Genomic DNA, 23,905 nt, shown 5'->3' with positions numbered 1-23,905 from the left:
AGTGTGTGAGAGCAGGTGGCCATGGAAGCAGGTAGGTTACTGGGCAGCAGGGCCAATCATTCTGGATTCAGGCACACACACATCTCAGGATTGGGACCTCCTTTAGAAAGCTCTCAGAGCATCCCCTGCTAGATGCCAGGACTCACATACCCTCAGCAAAGCTCAGAGCTGTCAACAAAATTAAATGTGGCCTGTCCAACTCACCTTCACGGAAACTGTTGTATGTCGATTGGGATTTGGCTTCACACCATTTGAGTTTATAATCATCTCGATTTTTGTCATGGATACGCTGCCATCCTTTCCTCAGACAGTAGTTGCTCACCCTGAAATGGCAGACAAGAGAGACAAAGTGGAGTCTTTGAGTACACCAGCATATTACTAAATCTGACAAGCTAGACAACAAGAAGAGAATCAAGATAGCGAAGAGCCCGGACCCCTTCACAATTCAGACATGATATGTCATATGTATATTTTATCTCATATATAAATGTCTACACGTGTGGAAGTGTGTGTGTGTCTGTCCGGCCTGGAAGTGAGAGGTGGAGTCGGGGTAAGGAAACAGAAAACTCGCTTAGCCGCTAATAGCACAAGCGAGGCGAGCACGCCAGTAAAACAAAATCTCAGAAGAAAGACAAAGTCACTTAGCGGCTAACATCAGCAAAATGGTATCACCTTTACTTTTCCTCCCACCGCCATTGCACAAATGATGCGAGCACGTCAGCAAGACGAAACCTTCTAGGAGAGAGACGCCCAGAATAGTTCCTTTCAATTTCCTGACATCTCTACATTTTAATTTTTTTTCTGACGATTTCAATAGTTTCTTACACAGCTAGCATTGTATGTAATGTGTCACTGCTAAGGCTGCTGATGCTCCAAGTGTTAAAGGAACCTTCCACCCAAAAGTGACCTTTTTATGTTATTTACCCCATGTAGTTTGAAATGGTGGCCAAAACAAAAAAAAAAAAGGTTAATCTCACATTTCATGAAGAATGGAGAAAACAAAGAGTTTATGACACAATAGGAGTCAATGGTGACCAACGCTGTACAACAGCAAACAATGTAAAAAACGGGGGAAAAAAACAATCTCGCGTCACTCATGTCACATAATCCATGTGTCGGTTATCCAGGCGAACGCTCAAAACGTGTTTTTTTTGCTAAATTATTGTTAAAGAATTACCTGGGAAATAAACAGCACAAATCATAAACAGGGAACTAATGCCTCATGGGATTGACGTTTTGAACTGAAGACCCTCCTCATTTGCTCCTCGAGAGTCTAATCTTCAGTTCAAACATTGACTCCCACCTGGGATGTTAAACAGGGTTAGCGGCTGGTACCCCCACTTTTCTTTCTTATTCTTCTTGTGTTTATTTGACAAGGGGGTGACCATAGGCTGTGTTTCATTGCAAAATATTGTCACTGCCCCCCACCCCGGGCAGCGCCAGCTGGCCTGTGTGTTGGTCTGGTATGCAAATTCAGACTACTCTGTAGTAGTGCCCATTCGTATTTGTTGTTTATATTTATTCTCAGTTTAATATATTATTCATTCATTTATTTGATTTATTGGACTTCATGTCTCTGTCTGTGAGTGAGTGCGGGTTGGGCCAAGGCTGGGTGCGTTCCTGGCATCCCCAGCATAAAAATAAATAAATTAGCATCTCTCCGACGTTGTGAAGCTCAGCGACACTGGACCGCTACATGTTTTCCATGCTTGGGCACGTTTAGCCATCACACTGTTCCCGAATGCTACTGAACCGAGCGTGGGCCTACCATACTGCACCCCGGCTCACAGAACGATCACACTAGCCAAACGAACTAGACTTTGCGGGGTTACATTTGGACAAATGTGTGAGTACACTCTTCGAAACCTGACCTTTGACCTTTGCCTTAATTCTCTGATCACATGACACTCTTGATACCTTCTTCCAATTGTTCCTCCCACACTGCACTCTATCAGTTATCTCTGCATTTAATTCCGCATCTTGGGCTACCACTGATCCTAGATGTTTAAGCACATCACTCTTTCCCTGCAATCTAGCTTCTGAATCCTGGTCGCCATTAAACCCCATACAGTATATCCTGTCTTCATAGTCCCCCATCTTTCCAAAGCCAGTGTCTGTGCAGCGCCATTCTGCTCTCTTAAGGACTTCTCTATTTCTCTTCTATCAGTCAAATCATCTTTGAACTGCCTGGTTCAATTCAGACCACGGGCGGACTTATAGGGGGCCCTAAGTGGGCACAGCTATGGGGGGTCTCCCTCAACACCTACTCCTGCCCATGAAAGCTGGTGTATACATCCTACTGGCAGACAAAAGGTTTCATAGAACACTTGTTATAATCAATAGGAGAGCAGCCCAATGGCAAAACACAGAGTTATGGTGAAAATACAAAGAGAAAACCATCTGTGGATTACAAAACGACATTAAGAGAGTGTGTGTGTGTGTGTGTGTGTGAGACAGAAGAGCTGGCCTAGCCTGTGTTGAGCCTCTCTCAGACTTTGTGCCAGCTACCCATATTAGTGACGTGCCCTCTGACTTTTCGTGCTCCTTTAACTGAGCTCATAAATTTCTCCAGTAGCCACTAAACGGATTTCTACTCCCACTTCTCAACAAAAGCACAAGCACGCTGTCGTTGTTCTCACTGTGCACCATCCAGGATCTACTGATCCTTTCCCCGTTTTTCACTTGTATGTATCAATTAGTGTTAGTAAATCGGCGGCCGACGTTATTTACAGGATAAACGTTATTTGTCACCTGAACCGTCCCCAGTGATCAGTGGTCTTTATCTGACAGCTGCTGTTTTGCCCCGAGACTGAAGTCACCATTCATAATGGCAGTGTTGTAGTGTAGGATTCACCTGATTGGTAATTTGAGTCACGTTCACGTTCCTCTGCGCCTGAAACTGCAGGAGATGTGACTGTTAGACCTGCACATGCAGCACCTGTGCTACCACATTGTGGGGGGGGAACGCAGGGGGAGCCTGGAAGAATCAGCTACGTTTTGGGAGTTTCTCCACAAATTGCTTCATTTGTCTGATGGCTGTGTTTCATTGTGCTGTTGCCTGCCTATGCTGTTCAGTCCTTGGTCTCTGTGGTTGCTTCTCAAGTTCTCGTGTATTCCTTGTGAGTGTTCTAGCTGGGTGCCTGCTACGCAGGGTCCAGGGATGAAGGACTGGACCACTTTTCCCTCAAAGGAGGAGGCAGGTGCACACAAGCACTAAAACATGCGCTTTCAGTTTTTTTATTAATCCAGTGTTACAAACAGGATCAGTGATTCTTTACATGGCTGGATTACATTTATAATCGAAGGCCATGGACAGTCGGACACTTTGGTTGCTGGCAAGGGGGGCCGTGAGAGTTATGGATAGAGGGAGACTGCCTCACAGGGCTATAGATTTATCCAGTACTCTGAGTGGCAGGATTCCCCTGGTGCAACATGGGAGCTGTAGTCTTGCTGTGCCATCAGGAGATTGTCCAGCTGGGCAGTCAATTGGATTGCAGGTTTTTGTCACTTTTGTCACTTGGTTTACTTGACTTGTTCAAATCAGAAAACTCTCCCCACCCTAATCTTAACCATAGCGTAGCCAGGTGTTATCATTGAAGTATAATATAACGTGACTACCTCCTCAATGGAGTGGAGCTCTGGAGGTCCGCAGATAGACTCTATTGGCCACCAGGGGGTGAAGCTTAGGAATAACATCACCCACTTAAGAAGGTTCTGCCTGACCCAGAAGTGCTTCCTGGTTGTAATGTCGTCACACTGGAAGCACTTCCAGGTTCACCATAAAAGGAGTCACGACACCTCACCCAGGCGAGTCAGAGTCAGGAGCGGAGGTGAACAACACTCGTCCAGGAGAAGAAAGAATTGGATTTGCTGTGTCGAGTTCATGGAAACGAAGCCTGTTGAAGGAACATTGTTTAATGAAAGTACTTCTTTTGAACCGGGGACTTGTGTCTGAGGGGTTGTGTCTGGGGGTTTGGGACTTAGTGGCATCCCTAAGTGGTCACATTAGAAAACACAAATAATAATCACCTGCTGTTGTGTAACTTTTGTTGGTAATTCTGTGTTCTGGCCCACTGCCCTTAAGTGGCTGCTTACCCCATTTACATGTTAAGCCCACCCTAATTCAGTGTGCCACTGGAAAAGGGTGCCAGTCTATCACAGGACACACCTACCCACTGTGATGGACTGTTGGCATCCTTACCAGGCCAGGATGTCCAAGAGATGGAAGAATGTGGGAGGGCAGCCTCTTTAGGGCACTGCCTCCCCCAGAATGCAGAAGGGTTGCAGCAGTGCCCCGGATTCCCATAGGGGATCATGGAACTTGGAGTTCTTTAACTCAGCCCTGTTGGATGCCATGGGTGCTGCCAGGGGGTGCCATGAGGACTGAAGAACCCTACATGGTGGGGTTTCTGTCTCGCCTGAAAGCGCTGACAGACCACGTGGGTGGCTGTTTGGAAGCCCCTCCAGGGCGGCTAAAATAAAAGGAGATGCCTACCTCACTTCAGGGTGTAAGATGGACAAAGCTTGCTGGAATGAGCTGATGAGGCACTGACCAACAGACAGAGCGAGAAGAAAGAAAATATTATATTTGTGTTTATTGTGCTACTTGTGGCAGTGGTGGGAAATGCTTGTTAAAAGAAGAGTTTCCCACAATAAAGGCCCTTTGTGCTTTTAACTTGTGCCCTCCTCTCTGTCTGTCTGTGTTGGGTTTGAGGAGCTGGGGTGCCACCTGGTGTGGACACTACAGAGAGCCCATTTAGAGTCACCAGATAGCTTTTGAAATGTCAAAGGGGACGTCTGGGTACCCAGAGCCAATCTGACATGAACAGGACCCAAGCCAAGAGTTGAAACCTGAGCTAACTGGGCTCTCCAGTTGCAGCATCATCAGGCCCATCTAACTGAAAATGTCTTCTCCACATCTGAATGGTTACTCCTGACACCCAAAAAAAGAAAAAGCCGCACCCTTGGCAGTGTTGCCCAGTCTTTGAGATTATTACAGCAGCTGGAAAAGCTCATTTGACTTACAGTTCAGCTCCATTTCGGCCTCCTATAAAAAAGAACGGGCCGGGTCCTTTGGGCTCCTCGTGCTTCTTCTCTCGCTCAAATGCTGAAAAACACATAATGAGAATCATTTCATTCTTCTTTGCCCTCCTGTGTATGAACAACCCCTTGAACCGCCCAATCCATTGAACCCCACAAAGTTGCCTGGTTAGAAGCAGAAAGCACACTGGGCATGGCTGACAGGAAGGCCACACAGCTGAATTGAACAATACTTGAGGTGTGAGGTCAAGGGGTTTGTCTCCTCTCACCTCTCAGCCACCATCAGCTCATCTCTTGAACCCGCCACATTCAGTAATAGCCATTCATTGAACTTCTTCTCCTTTCATGGGTTGGAGGGTTGACATCATTTGGGATTTGAGCAGAGAAAACCAACATGGACTTGAGGAGAACAGCCATGTTTAGTAATAATGCCAGGTCTTTGGAGCTTTAAGGTGGGAGCAATGCCCACGGTAGCACCGTTCTACCTCTTAACAATAAAATGGCTGTCATAGGAAAACTATTTCTGATTCCCACAAGAATCATCCACATGAAGGTTCTAGAAAGAGACCAAGAATTCATAACTAGGCTTGACTAGATAGCAGATTTGTGAAACACCACTGGCTTCCTGATTTTAAAGGACTCTGGCTGCATACAATAACTCCAGTTCAGATTTTGATTTGTATTCTGCTAGCTAGCCTGGCATACATTATTGATTTATGAATTGTTCAATTGTTAGGAACCTTTTCAAAGATAACCAACTCCATATGCAGAAAACCCTCTACAGAACAAAATGGCATTTCAGTTAGCAAAGAAGCAACGAGGAACCACACAGCCCCGTAAAAGTGCTAGCAAAGAACCGTTACATTTCAGGGTGTACCTCTGTAGTAGTAGGGTGTTGTACCGTGTTAGCCATTATGAATGCCATGAAAACCCAAACAAGATGACACCTTTTATTGGCTAACTCGACTGATTACAACATGTAGGCTTTCGAGGCAACTCACGCCCCCCTTCTTCAAGCAGATTGTGATATTTAGAAATTCTTCATCACGATTCATGTTTGAACTGCCATGTTCAGTTCAGAGTGGCATTGGATGGGATGCCAGCCTATCAGAGAGTGACTTTATCCACCCAGAGCTGATTTAGAGTCGCCAGTTAACTTCTGAAATGTGAAGGGACAGCTGGAGCACCCCGAGTTAAACCTACATGAACGGGAGAGAAGGATGTGTAGACTCTCCACAGGCGTCATGGTCCCCATCAGCTCATCTCCTCAACCCGCTACAAGGAGTAAGTGCCATTCTGTTACATTTTCTAATTTGGCCAACTCCTTTACCTAATTTGAGGTCCAAGTCTTTCATTTTTCCAGTTGGAGCACAGGCAGGTGATGTTACTTGCTTGTGGTCACTCAATGTCAGTAGCAGGATGTGAATGAAGACCAAAGCCTTAACCACTATGCCCCTTAAAGGGGAGATGAAGTCATTTGGGATTTCAGCAGCCGCTCCCATGTTGCTTCCATCCATTTTCCACTGCACTAGGGGGCAGCCTTTTTCCTTGGCATGTTCTGCTCAATTGCCACCTGCCATAGGTTTATAGGGTCATTAATGTCAGGTACACAGAGGACAGTGCCATGCGTAACTTAGTAACTTTATATATATATAGTTTATAGGGCCATGATTGTCATGTGTACAACTGAGAAAACCACCATGGAGCTCATGTGGTGGGAACCATGAAACCAAAACAGTGGCGTATAGAGCCACAGCCCTATACAGAGCTGAGCTCAGGACTTGCACTGTCAAGGTCTACACTGATTCACTAACACAATGTCTGACTTGTATCTCAGAATGGATGAATAGTAACTTTCTCAAGTTAAATAAAGAGAAAACTGAAATCTTAGTGATTGGCAATAATGAGGCTATTAGAAATAAACTGGATACATTAGGATTAAAAGTCAAGACGGAGGTAAAAAGCTTAGGGGTAATTGTTGACTGTAATCTGAATTTTAAATCGCATATTAATCAGATCACTAGGACAGCATTTTTTCACTTAAGAAACATAAGTGAAGTTAGACCTCTTATATCATTGAAAGATGCTAAGAAATCAGTTCACGCGTTTGTTTTCAGTCGACTAGATTACTGTAATGCACTCCTCTCAGGACTACCCAAAAAAGATATAAATCATTTGCAACGAGTGCAGAATGCAGCTGCTAGAATCCTAACTAGGAAAAGAAAATCCGAGCACATTTCTCCAGTTTTGATGTCACTACACTGGTTGCCTGTGTCATTCAGGATTGACTTTAAAATTCTGCTTATGGTTTATAAAGCCTTAAATAATCTTGCCCCATCTTATATATTTGAATGTCTGACACCTTATATTCCAAATCGTTACCTCAGATCCTCAAATGAGTATCTCCTTAGAATTCCAAGAACAAAACTTAAAAGAAGTGGTGAGGCGGCCTTCTGCTGCTATGCACCTAAAATCTGGAATAGCCTGCCAATAGGAATTCGCCAGGCTGATACAGTAGAGCACTTTAAAACACTGCTGAAAACACATTACTTTAACATGGCCTTCTCATAACTTCACTGTAATTAAAATCCTGATACTCTGTATATCAAACTCTTTACATTAAGTATTCATGGTGGCTCTAAAATCTGTACTAACCCCTACTCTCTCTTCTGTTGCCTTTTCCGGCGTCCTTTTGGTGGTGGCTTGCGCCATCTACTCAAAGCACCATGATGTTCCAACAATGATGGATGGATTAAAAGCCAGAAGTCTGTATGACCATCAACATCAAGTGACTCCGTGAGAACCCTAACTACAAAGAGGACTGTTTCATTTATGTTAGGTTGAATGCCCAGAGGGGACTGGGTGGTCCCGTGGCCTGGAACCCCTGCAGATTTTATTTTTTTCTCCAGCCATCTGGAGTTTTTTTTTGTTTTTTCCGGCCACCCTGGCCATTGGACCTTACTCCTTTTCCATGTTAACTAATGTTGTTCTTATTTTGTCTTTTATTTTTTTTTCTTCATTATGTAGAGTACTTTGAGCTACTTTTTGTATGAAAATGTGCTATATAAATAAATGTTGTTGTTGTTGTAAACTCATCTTCATCCAAACCAGGAAATGGCCCAAAAACAACTGAAATAAACAATGTGACTGCATACAAAGACACAAGACGCTGGCCACTGGAGAGGAAATACCAACTGAGGTTACAGACACATCAAGTGAAAGGGCAATGATAGAACAGAAAAGTGTATCCTTTTCTGAACTCTTCTTAGAAGTCAAGTTGACCAGAGAAAGACCCCCAGATGGACTGAGTGGACAACTAGAAGTGCAATTGTGCTGTGGTCAAAGTTACTGGCGAAGAATGGCAACAGAAGGCCAATAATGGACCCATCATCTCATCCTTAGCTTCCGAAAGGAAGAACATTATTATTATTATTATTGTGAAGGAGGTGTCAGGATGGAGGAGAAGAGGACAACAAAAGAGAAAGTGGATGGGATTGTGAAGGGGGAACCTAAGAGAGAAAGAGGTACCATACAACGGATGAGTGTGGAGGAGGCTGCTCCAATATGGTGACCCCCACATAGGAGAAGACGAAAACGAAGGAGAAGTGTACAGAGTCCAATGAAATTCTTACTTGCACGTGCTAATCAACATCTAACACATCACACCATTCCTGCACCATTATAGCTAAATATAACAAGCCAACCTCAAAATGCCTCACCTTAAACTTCAAATCGCAAACCTTAGATCTTCAAATGAGGGTCTGCTTAGAATTCCAAGAGCTGAACTTAAAAGAAGTGGTGAGGCAGGCGGCCTTCTGCTGTTAGGCACCTAAAATGTGAAATAGCTGATCGATAGAAATTCACCAGGCTAATATGGTGGAGCACTTGAAAAAACTACTAAAAACCCATTACTTTAACATGGTGTTCTCATAGCTACGCAAACCTGATATTCTGTACATGCAGTGAATTATCATCATTCATGGTGGCTCCGAAATCCATACTAACCCCTACTTTCTCTGCTGTTCTTTTTCTGGTTTTCTGTGGTGGCGATCTGCGTCACCATCACCTCATTCAAGCACCATGCAGTCCTTACATTGATGGATCGAAGGCCAGAGGTCCACATGACCATCATCATCATCGTCTAATCCTTACACATGAAGCCTGTAAACCATGAGGACTGATTGAGATCACTGATATTACGTAGAATGCCAAGTGGGGGCTCGGAGGTCTCGTGGCCTCCAAACCCCTACAGATTTTGGTTTTTCTTTTGCTTTTTCTGTCCTTCCTGGCCATCAGACCTTACTTTATTCTTTGTTAATTAGTATTACCTAATTTTTATCTTTTTTCTTTCTTCATCTTGTAAAGCACTTTGAGCTACACCATTTGTATGAAAACATGCTATAGAAATAAATGTTGTTGTTGACCTCAGATCTTCTATCTGACCTCTCGGTTAGTGTCAGGCTTAGATTTGTGACACTACAGACTAACAAAGTTCAAAGTCTCTCTATTAGAAAAGAAAGTCCTGAGATGAGACGAAACTATTGCCATGAGATTTTCTCAAGTCCCGCCCTCCTCTCAACCATTTACGGTTAACGGCCCACACCCACGGTCCTCTCACCTCTCATTCGTGTGAATGCTTTTGTCAGACACAGTTCCTGCACTCTCAGCTCTTATAAATTTTTACGTTTTCCTCACTTTAAGTTCCCAATAAAAGAAGACTTATTATATCCAAATCTTATTGAAGAGTTTTATCCTAAAGGGTTATTTTCAGAATAAATGAATATACAGGCAATCCTAGCACCGAGAAACAATAAGTCAAACAAATTAACGCAAAAATTGCCGATTGGTTACACGGCAAATTGGTTAAATGCGTATCAATAGACTCTGCTGAAACAGTAGGTGGTGATGGTGCGGAAGATGAAAACATCAGCTTACAATATCCTGTAGAATATCTGCAACCGTTAACACCGCCTAGTCTTCCACCGGTCGAATTACTGTTGAAAGAAAGAAGTATCGTAATGTTATTGCGTAATTTATGTACGAGTGATGGGCTATGCAATAGGACAAGATTAGTTGTATTCAAAATTGGTTGAACAATTCTGACAAGTAAAATTTTAACAGGTGACAAGAAAGGTAATGTAGTACATCTTCAGGGGATAACATTAGACACCAAAGGAGATCTTGATATGCCATTTGTATTAAAACGTTAACCATTTCACGTTAGAACAGCTTTTGCTATGACAATTAACAAATCAAAGGGACAAACATTCAAAAAAGTCGGTTTATTTATTAGAGAGAAAGAAACGATATTCACTCACGGGCAGTTATACGTTGCGTTGTCACGATGTAACTCCAAACACGGAATCAAAATTCAATGCGATATTGAAGAAAAGTTAATTCATCCATCCATCTATTATCCAACCCGCTATATCCAAACTACAGGGTCATGGGGGTCTGCTGGAGCCAATCCCAGCCAACACAGGGCGCAAGGCAGGAAACAAACCCCGGGCAGGGTGCCAGCCCACCACAGGACACGCACACACACACACCCCCCAAGCACACACTAGGGACAATTTAGACTCACCAGTTCACCTAATCTGCATGTCTTTGGGCTGTGGGAGGAAACCCACGTAGACACGGGGAGAACAGTTAATTCCAAATATTATTTTTACTGAAGTTTTACAGTAAGAGTGTAACTTTAAAAAGTATTTGCGTGTTAATTTCAAAGCCAAACAGAATGAACACATATAACACAACAAATACCTCTAACGCAACATGTAACAGAATTTTCTTTCAATTTATTACATTTTACTATTTTTTATTATGGTTAATTACTTGCTATATCGTAAAAACCCACAAAGACACGGGGAGAACATGCAAACTCTATGCAGGAAGGACATGGGAAGCGAACCCAGGTCTCCTAACTGCGAGGCAGCAGCGCTACCCACTGCGCCACCATGCTGCCGCATTCCTGGAATCCCCACTGAAAAAATAAATAAATCACTGTCCTTTCAACGGTGTGAATAGGAGAGGCACCGGACCGATACACAGGGATTAGACCAGGATTTGGAATCCGGATGACTGGAGCCAGTGTGGCTGATCACTCCGTCACTCCACCATTTGATACAAGGAGCAAAGTCGAGAAAACACTGGAGCAGCGAAGCATTCGGTAGCACCACAGAAGTCCCGGCTGCCTTCTGATGTGAGACAGCAGGAATCCAAGGAATGTGTTCTGTTGAGCTGACCTACTCAGAGGGAGCGACCTTCAAAATCACACCCTGAATCTGTCAGGGGCGCAGGAGGGAATGGAGGGGGGGTGATCAAGTCCCATGAGGGCCGTACGTGTGCAACTGCCATTGGCTTACTGCTCAGGTGAAGGGTCAGCCACAAAAGTCAGAGAGAGACACTCAAGGTCATCTCCCTCTTGTCTGCTTGTCTGTGTGGCTACTCAAGTAAATGGATGGTTCGACACAGGGCCTTGCTGCTGGTAGCTCCTCCCACAAGCACCCTGCCCAATGAACACGAGTTCCTCGGCTGTGTTGTTGTTTAGGTCATACATATACGTAAATCCTGCACTGCATCATCCACAGCAGACGGCTCTCCGGCAGTTTTCAGGTGAAGACAGGAGTTGGACAAGGGGGTGTGACGTCTCCTTTCCTTTTATTTCTGGCCAGAGACTGGACCATGTAAGGGAATGAGATCCAGTGGACCGCAGGGGGAGAACCCGGACCTTGCTGATGATATAGGTCAGGGGTCCTCAATCACAGTCCTGGAGGGCTACAGGTTTTCATTCCAGCCAGTTTCCCCAACTAGAACTCAGCCCTTGCTGATAATGAAACTTGCTGTTTAACTCTAGGCCTTGTTCATTTAGTTACATTGTCAATCAGAGGTCCTCAATTACAGCTCTGGAGGTCCAAAGCGGCTGCAGGTTTTCACTTCAACCAATTTCTTAATTAGACCCCATTTATTTACTACTACAGCAATACAGTTGTTGGGATTTTAGTTCTCTTGCCTGCTACAATGCAAATTTTAGTTTAGCAGTTGCATTTAAGTTTTAATTGTTGCCTGTGTAGCCTGTAGCCGGGGCCCTTACCCGGCCGGGATGCCTCCATACTGGGAGGACCAGGGGAGTAAGCAGGGCCAGAGCGTTACCTCCCCTGGGGTACTGCGGTACCTCAGACTCCCGCAGGGCTTCATGGGAGTTGGAGTTTGGTGCAGCCCTGTTGGGATCAGCAGGTGCCACCAGGGGGTGCTGCAGGAGAAGTTGCTTTTGGACAGTCTTTACGCCACACCCGGTAGTGCTACCGGAAATGAAGTCATCAAGCCCCTGGAGCACTTTCGGGTTGGCTATAAAAGGATCCAGCAGCCAGAGTCAGGAGGAGAGGCACTAAGCTCGCCGGAGAGGAGTGGACAGGAGAAAAAAGAAGTATTGTGACTGTGACTGGGATAGTGCTTATTGGGACTGTGTTGTGCCTGTGGGAACGGGGAAGGCGTTGAGAAAATAAATTATTTATTTGTTTTATCAGTGTGCCTTCTGCGTCTGTCTGTGTCGGGCTGAGCCCTGGTATAGCAGCTGTTGTCACAAGCGTTTAATTAACCAGACGTTACTTAATAATGAAATGCAGATAACCAATAAACCAGCAGCTCTCCAGATAAAAGGCTCCCTTTTAAACCTGTGCATGTGCACAATGAAGTTAAAAAATCAATGTTAAATCTACGTTAAGTTAAAATTAAAATCTACGTTAAATCTATGTTATGTTAAAATTATTTATGTTAAAAAAATAAATAAATAAATGAGAGGGGAATTGGAAGGACCATTAAGTTAAAATCTTTTCTGGTCCACAAAACACATGGCTAATGTCCTCAGAGAAAGAAACTCTACAGTGCAATTCAAATTTCCCTTGGATGAATGAACGCACTAACAAGCAAGAACCGTCTTCTAATTAGTAAACTGGCCGGTAGAAAAAGCTGCAGCCACTGCGGCCCTCCAGGACCATGATTGAGGACCCCTGATAGAGACCCTCAGACGGATAGAGGAGAACTTCACCACAAATTGGGCTCAACCTCCACAACTTATGTCAGTCACTCTGCAGCGAAGTCCACTTGAGGAACCCGAGTGGTGTCATTGACAGAGAGAGAGGGTGGCCCTGCTGCAAATGTCAAGGCAAGGATCGGACAAAGTAAAGGCAACCTTTATCCCATGTGCAAAACAAAAAAAAAAAAAGAAAGAAGTGTGCGATATTGAGTTATTAAAAGGAGCTCTTTTAATTACTCTGATGGATCCGGGACTCTCATAGAAATTCTGAATGCCCCTGTGATCCCTTCACAGCACATAAAGGTAACAAGATCCACCCAAATCCATCCCCCAATTATCTGACTTGCGTCACACGCAGCAATCGGACTTTTTTACCGAGGGCACAAATCTCAGCACGTGAAGCAATGAACAAAGGTAGGACAGGAAAACAGATGGCACTCTTATGACTCGGCAAATATTGTTAGCGTTGTTAATTAGAGAAATGAGTAAATTATCTGTCTTTCACAGTTGCAAATCCTGGAATGCGTGACCAGACTTGCAAATGGGACAGATAAAATAAAGAAAATAACAGACGTAAGGAAATACATTTATCACAGGCCAACATTTCCTAAAGAAGACGGAACGTTCTGTGGTGGAAACACATTAATGTAACAGGATCTGTCCGTTAATAATGCATTAAACTACAGCCAACTGACAACAAGGTTCATTTTGACAGAGTTAGGATTTAAAACTGACAAGAGAAAAATACGGACATATAGTCACACAAATAAGCTCAAAATCTTCCACACCAGCGCTCAAGTACGTCCGTCACAACAATCAGGCTGCTCAGCCATACTGTAACATGAGGTCAGTTCTTCTGTAAGGGCCAGAGACTTGAAGGACTACAAAGACCACCATCAGGAAAATGCAGACTCCTTATTAAATGCTAGCCATGGAAAAAAATCCTCAAGGTCTGCTGGCCTAAAGCCATCAGTAACACTTCAGTGGTGAAGAAGAGCCATTGAGTTCAGAATCATGCTGCTTTCAATTTGCCTCAGAAGTTGGAGATCGGAGCGTGGAAAGAAGTCACACCTGAGCTGACCGCATTCCAGCAAAACGTTCAGAACACCAGTGGGAATGCTTCCAAGAGCACCTAGGTTGTGCGTTCTGTTTCAGAATAAATATCAGTTGACAACAACACATTACGCTGCATCTTGAGCATCAACATGCAACATGGGTAGAAGTTGGACAGCACTGTGTGTACGAACAGGGCCGGATTAAGACCTTCAGAGGCTCCAAGATTCTGGTGTCCCCACATATATACAGTATGAGCTGCACTCACTCTCAGTGGACGACTGAACGGGACAGCCAACATGACCGAGACAAGGACGATCACGTGAGCCTCGGTGGACTGTGGGGGTTACCAGATTAATGCTATTTAATATAGAGCATTAATCTCTATTATGACTATTTTATTATTATTTTGATTATTGTATATACAGGATATGTGTGTGTTTGTGTATGTATTTATATATATATATATATATATATATATATATATATATATATATATATATATATATATATATATATATATATATATATATATATATATAGTGATAGACAGCCGGCTGTTCAATCCGGCTGTGACATCCCAGAACAAGAAGAATGGATGAAGGCAGGCTTTTCTGGATACTGCCTACCCTGGGACGCTAGGTGGCAGCTCCCCTGGACAGCAACGTTTCCCCAGATTCCCTCAGGGCATCCTGGGACATGGAGTCCGTTTCCTCAACCCTGTTGGGGGCCGTGAGTGCCGCCAGGGGGAGCTCACAAAGAACCTGGGGACTGGTAATGTTACTACAACCCGGACGTACATCAGAGTCACGAGGACGGACTCTGCTGTACACCTATTTCAGAACAGAGGATGTGGCATTTACCTGGAAGAAGAGAAGGAGTACTTATGGGTCACAGACTATTTAAAGGACTATTGGAAACCCAGCAAGCGGAGCCAGAGTTGGGAGATTGGGTGACGAAGCTGCTGGGAGTGAAGGATTGTTTATTGTGATTGTATTTGTGATTATTGATTTGAGAATTGTGGAGTGTGTGGTGCTTTGTGCACATTATTTGAAGAAAAATATTAAATATTATACTGAGTGCTTTTACACGTGTGTCTTGGACGTCTGTCTGTTGGGTTTCATTGGGCAACAGCGCCTCTAGCATCCACAATAAATATATATATATATATATATATATATATACACTAGCTGTGTAAACCCATGCTCTTAGAAACTATTGAAATCGTCAGAGAAAAAATTGAAATGCAGAGGACACCCCCCTTGTCTATCAGCGGCTACGCGAGTTTCTCTCTTGTTTGTCTTTCCTCGGCAGTTTCACTTTGGCGACAGAGTCACCTTCTTTCAGCTTCATGTCGTAGCCTCGTACTTCCAGGCCAGACAGACAGACACACACACTTCCACATGTAGACATTTATATATAAGATAAAATGTCACACACGTGCACATGGGAGGCAGCTAAAGGGCTCAGAAGAAGTGCACTAATCCTTTCTCTTATCTCCCCGCAGACCAAATGCAGGAAATTCTGCCTGGCTCTCGGGATGACATCACTTCCGGTTCCACCCCTGAAGACGTCACTTCCATTCCAGCAGAAGAGCCCATCTCCTAATGATGTAATTTCCACATCCCAAGAAGTCACAGCCCCATGACCTCTTTTCCGATTCTGGTCCCAAGATCCCTCCTCTTCCTACTTTCTACTTCAGATATATATCCGCCATGTTTCCTAACCTGTTCAGTTCTGTTGTGGACTCTTGTCTGTAAAGACCTTTGCATCAACCATTTTTTGTAATCAGCAGCCAATTCTCAATTATATGGGAGGCTGCCCCAAACCTCTTTATTGTGTCAAGGCTTGATTATTACCACAATATATATATGGAAAGTGTTTGCCTGTTTATGTCAAAGTTGTCCTCACATAAACTTTCAACCACCATTACTCTACGATAATTTTCTTGACACAAAAAAACTTCCTTTATCTGTTTTATTTATTTTTGTATTTCCCCATGGGATTAATGATGTTTTATCCAATCCAATCCAATCCACTCCACAACAGAGAAGGACCCCCAGTCACTCCTGGCCTACAGTGCCACCAAGCTGACTCCTGGCGCAGTATGTGGCAATTCACTTCAGCTGCAGACGAGACACTGTGAAGCCTCAGGCTTATTCAGCTTCCTGAGACACTCTGAAGCCCGTAAGCCGACGCCCCTGTCGCTGATGTGTTCTCTTTAGACCCCGCCCACTTCCCAGCAATCTAAGACTTTATCAAGCTTCAGAACTAAACATTTACCTAAATGTGATGATATACAGTAGTGTTATATGGGTCATGCAGTTTGAAAGCTATAAACTATATATTACAGGTCTTAAGAGTAAGGGCACTTTAAAGGTAAATCAACATATTATTTGCTGTTTTATTACCAGTGTCACGCCTTGTTGGCTCACTCGAGGTAGGTGGTAACCCACCTGGGCAAGAGGGGGCACTGTTGCTAACTGTGCCATCTCCTGTTCTCCCTGCACCTCTGAGAAGTCACCCAGTGAGGGAAATTAGCTCCGCCCCTTCTGGTCCTCCCGTTACAAGAAGCCCGACTTCTTCCACTGAGCTGTCTTTTAGGGACCAATACCTGATAAGTCCAGAGCTCAACGGGAGACTTGTTATTTGCTACAAAGGCTAACCAGAGCCCTATTGTTGCCAGAAGGCACTTGTTTAAGTTTAAAGAAGAAGAGTCAGAGAATTAAATGGAACATCCCGGCTGGCGTCCCAACTATTGTTCGCTTGTCATGGCTCTGTTTTGACCCGTGCTTGGCCACATCACATCTGCAATAAGAAAATGTCTAATTTTAAATTAGATTGGATTGGATTAGATAAATCTTCATTAATTTCCATGGGAAAATTCAAAAATAAATAAAGGTAAAAAAATAGATAAAGGTAGTTTTTTGTGTCAAGAAAATGATCATATAGTAATGGTGGTTGATAATTTATGTGAGGAGAACTTTGACATAAACAGGCAAACACTTTCCATCCTTCCAGAATGAATGCTTGTGCTTGTGTAAAATAAACTTCTCTTCAGGGTCTTCACAGTGTCTGAGGTGAGCAGATCTGTCCTTTGTCGCAGATGGCTGGGGGGACGACCCGGCCGGGATGCCTTGGAGAGCCCTGGACCTCAGCACTTCCACCAAACCAGGAAGTGCTGGGGGCGAAGAGGAGCAGGGACACCCGGAGTACTTCTGGGGATACAGCCGGCACTTTGAGATTGCCGGGAAGCACCTGGAGCACATCCGGGTGTGGATAAAAGGGGTTGCCTCCCTTCATTAGGGGCTGGAGTTGGGAGAGAAGGAAGGACAAGGTCTGGAAGGAGACGTGGAGGCGGCCTGAAGAGTGAAGGCATTGTGTGGTGTTGGCCAGGACTTTGGGGACTCTAGGGGTTTGTGAGCACTGAAATGTAAATAATAGAATGTATAATAAACGTGTGTGTGGTGATTCAAACGTGTCTGCCTGTCTGTGTCGGGGTCATAGTCCACACCTTGCTGCAGCTTCTCGTACGTGGGGCCTTTTGACGTAGCTGGCGGTTGATCGAGACACACCTTGGACCCCTTTACATTTGAACCAGGAGTCAGATCAGGTGGTGTAGACGGCAAGCCACTAGTAGAGAATTAATGGAAATGGACCAGGAAATGAAAGACAAAGAGAAGCACGGCTCAAAGCCAGAAGACAAAATATGCCAAGATACCAAAGACCAAATGTCATAATCAAAATTATATGGAAGATCTAACACATTGTGAAGATTTATTTTTTAATCCTACCAATAGTGTGCTGCCATCTTAAATAAGAAAGGAGCCTTGGCACCTCGTCCATGACTGCAATGGCCCAACGACTGTAAGCAACATTGCCACAACTATGAATAAGCAGAAAATGGCAGTGCGTGTGAAATGCCAACATAAATAATGATAACAATTCACAGCAAGTTCAACAGGTAATCATAAAAGACATACAATCTCAGAGTACTAACATTAACTTGAGTTCCTGTGAAAATGGGCGCCTCCTATGTGGACAGGTAGGGGGGCTTCAGGCCGAACCATGTGGCCGGGATCAGGTGCACCTGTGTCTTCATTTGGTGAAACAGTGGGGGTCGAGTCAGGGTGGGCGACAGGCTTTGTTTGACTACACTTCCTTAGGCCAACATTGGCCCTTTCCTTCTAAGCTGGCCTAACTCTGATCTCGGTACACATCTGGGGCGTTGGAATCCCACGACAGGGAAGTGTGGACGTGTTCTACACCGGCCTTCTCACATTTCGACATGTATCCTCGGCGTGTGAGTTAGCAGACAGCCAGCAGCCGACACACCGCCTCCTTTGTGACTTCAAAGGCACCAGTGGCCACCCGAGGGTACCAAAGCTGAAAGAGTTGAGGAACCACCCGGACACAAATAGATCAATGTGCTCTACTGGCCTTGGGCGGCCCACCTAAAACAAGACGAGCAAACAAAAGCCATAAAGAGGACTGTGCCTACGGCCACCTAATATAACACACACTGAACAACCAATCGGTCAGAAGAAATGACAACTCTGTGGGCCCACTGTGTTAAAAGAAAATAAAAGTATTCACCCGCTTTGTGGTTTTAAGTTTTATTGTTATACGAATCACAGAGGGTTTAATTTGGCTATTTTTTTGACACTGATCAACAGAAAAATACTCTTTAATGTCAAAGTGAAATCAGATCTCTGCAAAGTGATCTAAGAAATAAATATTAAAATACAAGATAATTGATCGCGTAAGTATTCAAACCCCCCCACCCCCCTTAATGTAGCCCCCTACACCATGAAGACCAAAGAACATGGGGAGTAAAAACTTCAGCTCCCAGCAGTCCCTGCAGTGGCTCTGATTGGACACCTGCTAAGGCTGCAGGGGCTGCTGGGGACAAGAAGGCTAGCGTGAGTTTTAAAAGGAGGCTGATTATACAGAGAGGGGGAGGCCGTTTTGTGTCTGGAGTTACCCATCTAGTTTATCTTCCCGTACATTGTTCTTGTCCTGGATCAGTTCCTTATCGTGTGACTGAATTGGATTGTTCGTGGACCTTTGAAGAAGGAGTGCTCCCGATCCCATCACTCTTCAGCATCAGGATACACCGGTAGGACTGTTCGTTACATTTACTAACAGCGAGCTGATCTCTGGATTATCCGTTCTCCATCATTTCTCTACATTGGTTGCTGTTTCCTTTGTTATTTGGACCTTATCAGTATAGTTAGGTGCACTGTGAATATTAATGCTTTGGTCTGCATTGATTAGTTAGTGAGGAATCTTGTAAAAATTCCTACTTAAGACCTGAGCAGCAAGAACAGGTGCCACAGGACAAGGATTCCTGTTCAGCCTGGGTGACTATCTTATTGTTTTTTTTTTGTGTTTTAGTCTTTCATCTATTGCATGTCCATCTGTCTGTACACATGAATGAACTCGGCTCCCAGTGAACCAATTTTGTTGAAATATGGGAATTTGCAAACTCAGCAATTTTAATACAGAGAAACTTTGACTTACGGATAGGTTTACTATTTCAGCTTTACCTTGAGAGCGATCACTTCATCTTGTACAGTATATCCACCTTAATAAAAGGGTAAATGCTTGTGTATCCTGCCAGTTGCTATGTCTCTGTCATTCCAAAAGATGGCACATCACAAATGTTTAGTCATAAAATATGTTGCATTTGTCATTCCAACTGATCTCACATCACAAACATTAACTCTGCTTTTACAAATCCCATACCAAATGGCATACAACAGAGACATATGCCTTGCATTTGTCATTCTAACAGATGGCACATAATAAAACTTTTGTAGAAATACATGTTATTACAACAAATGTTTGTGATGCACCATCTGTTGAAATGACAAATACAATGCATTTTATTACTACATGCATTACAAAATATATTCTAATAGAGGATGCACTGCAAACATTGACACTGAGGTTTACATTGAAAATGATGAGTAGCACAGCTAGTAATATAAATGTGGGGCACTGTCAACTGGTGTGGGCAAAAAAAGAACATGGACCAAGGGCTCAAATAAAAGGGGAAATATCCTATACAATGACATGTCTGTAGGCCCCGGCTCCAGAAAATGCATATAATTAAATACATGAAAAATATGCACTACTAGTCATTTGTGTGAGGATCCCCTTCCGCATAAAGAAAAGAAGTTATAACATGTATGAATGACATAACATTCAGGTGCGTTTGATGACTGGCTTAACTGGTTTAAAAGTCGGAGCATGTTACATTTTTTCGTTGCTTCAAAGAGTGAGTGATCCTTCATGTTTGTGTTTATTAAATACTTTTGTAACAGTGAGTCATATTCAAAAATAGCAGTGCTAATAGAATGCAATTACATGTGCTGGTCTACTCCATTTTAACAGCACTTTACAATGTCATGTCATTACAAACAGCACAGTTAGGCTTAGTGTGGCTCAGTAGTGGCGACGTGAAAATTTCATCGATTGACGTCCTGTGGTTTAGTCGTTGGCTTTGGGGGTCTGGGACTAATTTAAACTTAAATTTGTAAAATCATTGCATCTTTTAATAGAAGTAACCAATGGAAAGTTAAAATCTACAACTGGTGGCTGCGTGACGGAGAGCAGGTCTGGAACTTTGCTGCTAAATTAAAATGTCAGAGAAATGCTGAATTATTACAATGTGCAGATAAAAGTTAAGCCAGCGTCACTAAGATGACTTACATTTAAATTTCTCTTTATCTGTTTTTTTTTTGTTTCTGGTCCTTTGGTTATTATATATGTTAATGTTATTTACGTTTATTATTTGTACGGTTCTGTTTTTTTTTAATCATTTGTGTTTATTGCTGATTTTGATGTGCAGGTTTTTTGTTCTACTGCAAGTCTATTGTGTTTTGTGGGAGTTTCCTCAACAATAGCAACAACATTTACTTAAATAGCACAAGAGGTGGGGCCACCTGTCAATCACCGCTGAGGGACGGCCCTCAACCCTATAAAGCTTCATGGGAATTGCAGTCCCTCTGCGGCACGTTGGTATGTGCTTGGTGAGCTCCCCTCTTTATGTCTAGGATTGTCCTTTAGATTGTTTTGGCTATCTGACATTTTGTTTTTGCTCTGTTTGAAGATTAATGTGTGTGTTGCTGAGTTATTTTTGTTTACTGATGTGTTTTCTTGTTTCTTAATGAGAGTGTTATTCACGTTGTAGTGTGTGGCCGGGACGCCTCCACACTGGAAGGACCGGTAAAGCACGCACGTCCAGAACATTACCTCCCCCGGAGCACTAGGTGGCAGCCCCCCTGGGTTGCAGCAGTGCCTTCAGACTCCCGCAGGGCTCCATGGGATTTGAAGTTTGGTGCAGCCCTGTTAGGATCCATGTGTGCTGTCAGGGGGTGCTGCAGCAGGATCTGCTGAGCCCTTATGGACAGATTGTGGCCAGAAATAGGTCATCGAGCACCTCCGGCACTGCCAGGTAACGTATAAAAGGAGCCAGCAGCCAATACTCGAGAAGCCAGAGTCGAGAGGGGGAACACAAAGGTTGCCAGGAGGAGTGGAGGAGAAAAAGAAAAAGAAAAGAAGAAGAGCGTTGTGTTGAGTCGTGCTGGGAACTGTGTTGTCCTTGTAGGAAACATTGGAAAAAAGAAAAAAACATGTGTGACTAGAACTTGTGTGCCATGCTTGTCTGTGTCGGGTTGAGGTGGCGGTGCCAGCCTGGTGGGCCACAGCGTCTACTGCATCTACGGGAACATGGTGGAATTCAGCAGGAGACGCGATGACATCTGTATGGGAGACGGGTTTAAAGGTCGCCCAAAACGATGCGGTGGGATCCCGAAACGATTTTCTGTGCCTGTGTGACTTATTAATTTTTGATTTCTCGGTATCTGATTTCTGGTTTTCTGAGTTTGACCTCTGCCTGCTTCTTCCAGTCACTTTTCTTCTCTGTGCCCCTGCTACTGTGCTGGTTTTGTTTTGTACTTTATGTCAAATTGTAAGACCACCTCACCCCCCGAAGAGATTTCTGTTCTCCAGGGATGCTGATGACTGCGTTTTTTCCTTTCCTTTCAATGTTGACTGGTCGTAGTTCAACAATTAATTAATAGACAGATATTGCCGCGGGGCAGCACGGTGGCGCAGTGGGTAGCACTGCTGCCTCGCAGTTAGGAGACTGGGGTTCGCATCCCGGATCCTCCCAGCGTGGAGTTTGCATGTTCTCCCCGTGTCTGCGTGGGTTTCCTCTCACAGTCCAAAGACATGCAGGTCAGGTGCATTAGCAATTCTAAAATTGTCCATAGTGTGTGTGCGTGGTGTGTGTGTGCCTGTGGTGGGCTGGCGCCCTGCCCTGGGTTTGTTTCCTGCCTTGCACCCTGTGTTGGCTGGGATTGGCTCCAGCAGACCCCCGACCCTGTAGTTAGGATATAGTGGGTTAGATAATGGATGGATGGATATTGCCAGCATCCGTTTCTGTTAATCAGTTTGTACTTTGTCTTTTGTGTGTTTAAACAAACCTGCGTCTTTTTGTATTCATTAATTTATAAAATCAATACCTGCGTTTTACTCATCACAGTGCTCTGCGCCTGCGCTCAGTGAAGAGAGCGATACAAGAATGAACTGAATTGAGCTAAAGTATAGGAACATGGTGGGCATGGTGGATGTGGCTACGGTTCACGTGTCCTTTTTAGGCAACTCCTTTTTGCCTTTTTTGAGTCTTTTACAGCATTTTTTAATTTTGCTGAATAAACTTTCCCATTTAAAAAATGTGCCTTTGTGGATTTCCAAAGGATTCCTTTCCCTTGCAAACCTGCTTGAAGCCTTTCAGACGCATACAGGCTAAGGTAGGCCATTAGCACATTGTCAGTGCCACAGGGGTTGGACGGGCATCCCGACCAGAGAAGGGGATGGTTTCTTACCCGGATAGGAGGCTCCAAGCAGACAGATGAGCATCATAACCAAGAGAAAGGAAGGAGCCAGAGCCAGAAGGGATGGACGGACAACCCATCGGCTGTGAAAGACACTGCAGGGGATGTGTTATTCCCCCAGGATGCTAGATGGCAGCAGCCCATTTGGGAACCAGCAGGGAATGCTGGGAGATGTAGTCTGGCAACACAGCCCTGCTGGGGATCATGGGTGCCACAAAGGGGTGCTGTTGGGAGATGCCCTCCCCATTTTGTGGGACTTCTGTATGACTTGGAAGTACTTCCATCAGGCAGTGGCCCTGGCACCGGAAGTACTCCCGGGTCATTAATTAAAAGAACTCCACTCCCTTATCCAGGTGAGTCCGAGCTGGGAGGATGTGAAGTAATACTCGAGTGGAGGAGGGCAGTACGGCGGTGAAAGGAGAAATGAACTGTAGAGACAGACAGAGAAAGGATGCTGGTGCTTGTGCTTCTTGTAACTTTGCAGAAGTGTGTTGAATAAGCACTCCTTTATTTGAACCTAGGACTCTTGGTGTGATCGTTTTTGGGGGTCACTGACGCCCCAGGTTCCATCACAACGTGTGTGTGTGTGTGCGTGTGTTTGGCAGTTGATGTCTTTTTCCAGCCAGGCAGAGCAGGCCAGGCCAGGCTTATAGAGGCTTTCGAAGGCCTCACACCTCACTTGCTGTGGTTTCAGACTCCAAATCTTACGGGTTGTGAGGTTGTGTTTAGTGCAACATAAAAACTGAGGAGTGTGTGTGTCACAAATGGTGGTCTGTAATACTGGTGGAGGATCCTGGGAGCTGTCCAGTCACCATTCTTGTTAGCCCTTGTCACACACGTGCACATGGGAGGCAGCTAAAGGGCTTGAGTA

At 44.2% G+C, this 23,905-nt stretch overlaps 1 protein-coding gene across 5 annotated transcripts in view; it reads right to left on the bottom strand.

The window, feature by feature from the left end:
• Positions 1–23,905, bottom strand: part of ttll10 (tubulin tyrosine ligase-like family, member 10) — a 327,871-nt gene that overhangs the window by 52,955 nt on the left and 251,011 nt on the right. For all 5 annotated transcript variants that reach the window (XM_039755585.1, XM_039755587.1, XM_039755588.1 and 2 more), the window contains 2 exons: positions 5,026–5,107; positions 205–323 (listed from right to left, as the gene is read on the bottom strand). In XM_039755585.1, the coding sequence (XP_039611519.1) occupies positions 205–323; positions 5,026–5,107 (201 nt within the window). The remainder of the gene's footprint in view (positions 1–204; positions 324–5,025; positions 5,108–23,905) is intronic.

The sequence above is a fragment of the Polypterus senegalus genome, chromosome 6 (assembly GCF_016835505.1).
Source record: "Polypterus senegalus isolate Bchr_013 chromosome 6, ASM1683550v1, whole genome shotgun sequence".
NCBI lineage: Eukaryota > Metazoa > Chordata > Cladistia > Polypteriformes > Polypteridae > Polypterus > Polypterus senegalus.
The sequence above is the reverse complement of the archived record's forward strand: the minus strand, read 5'-3'. Positions and strand labels throughout refer to the sequence as shown.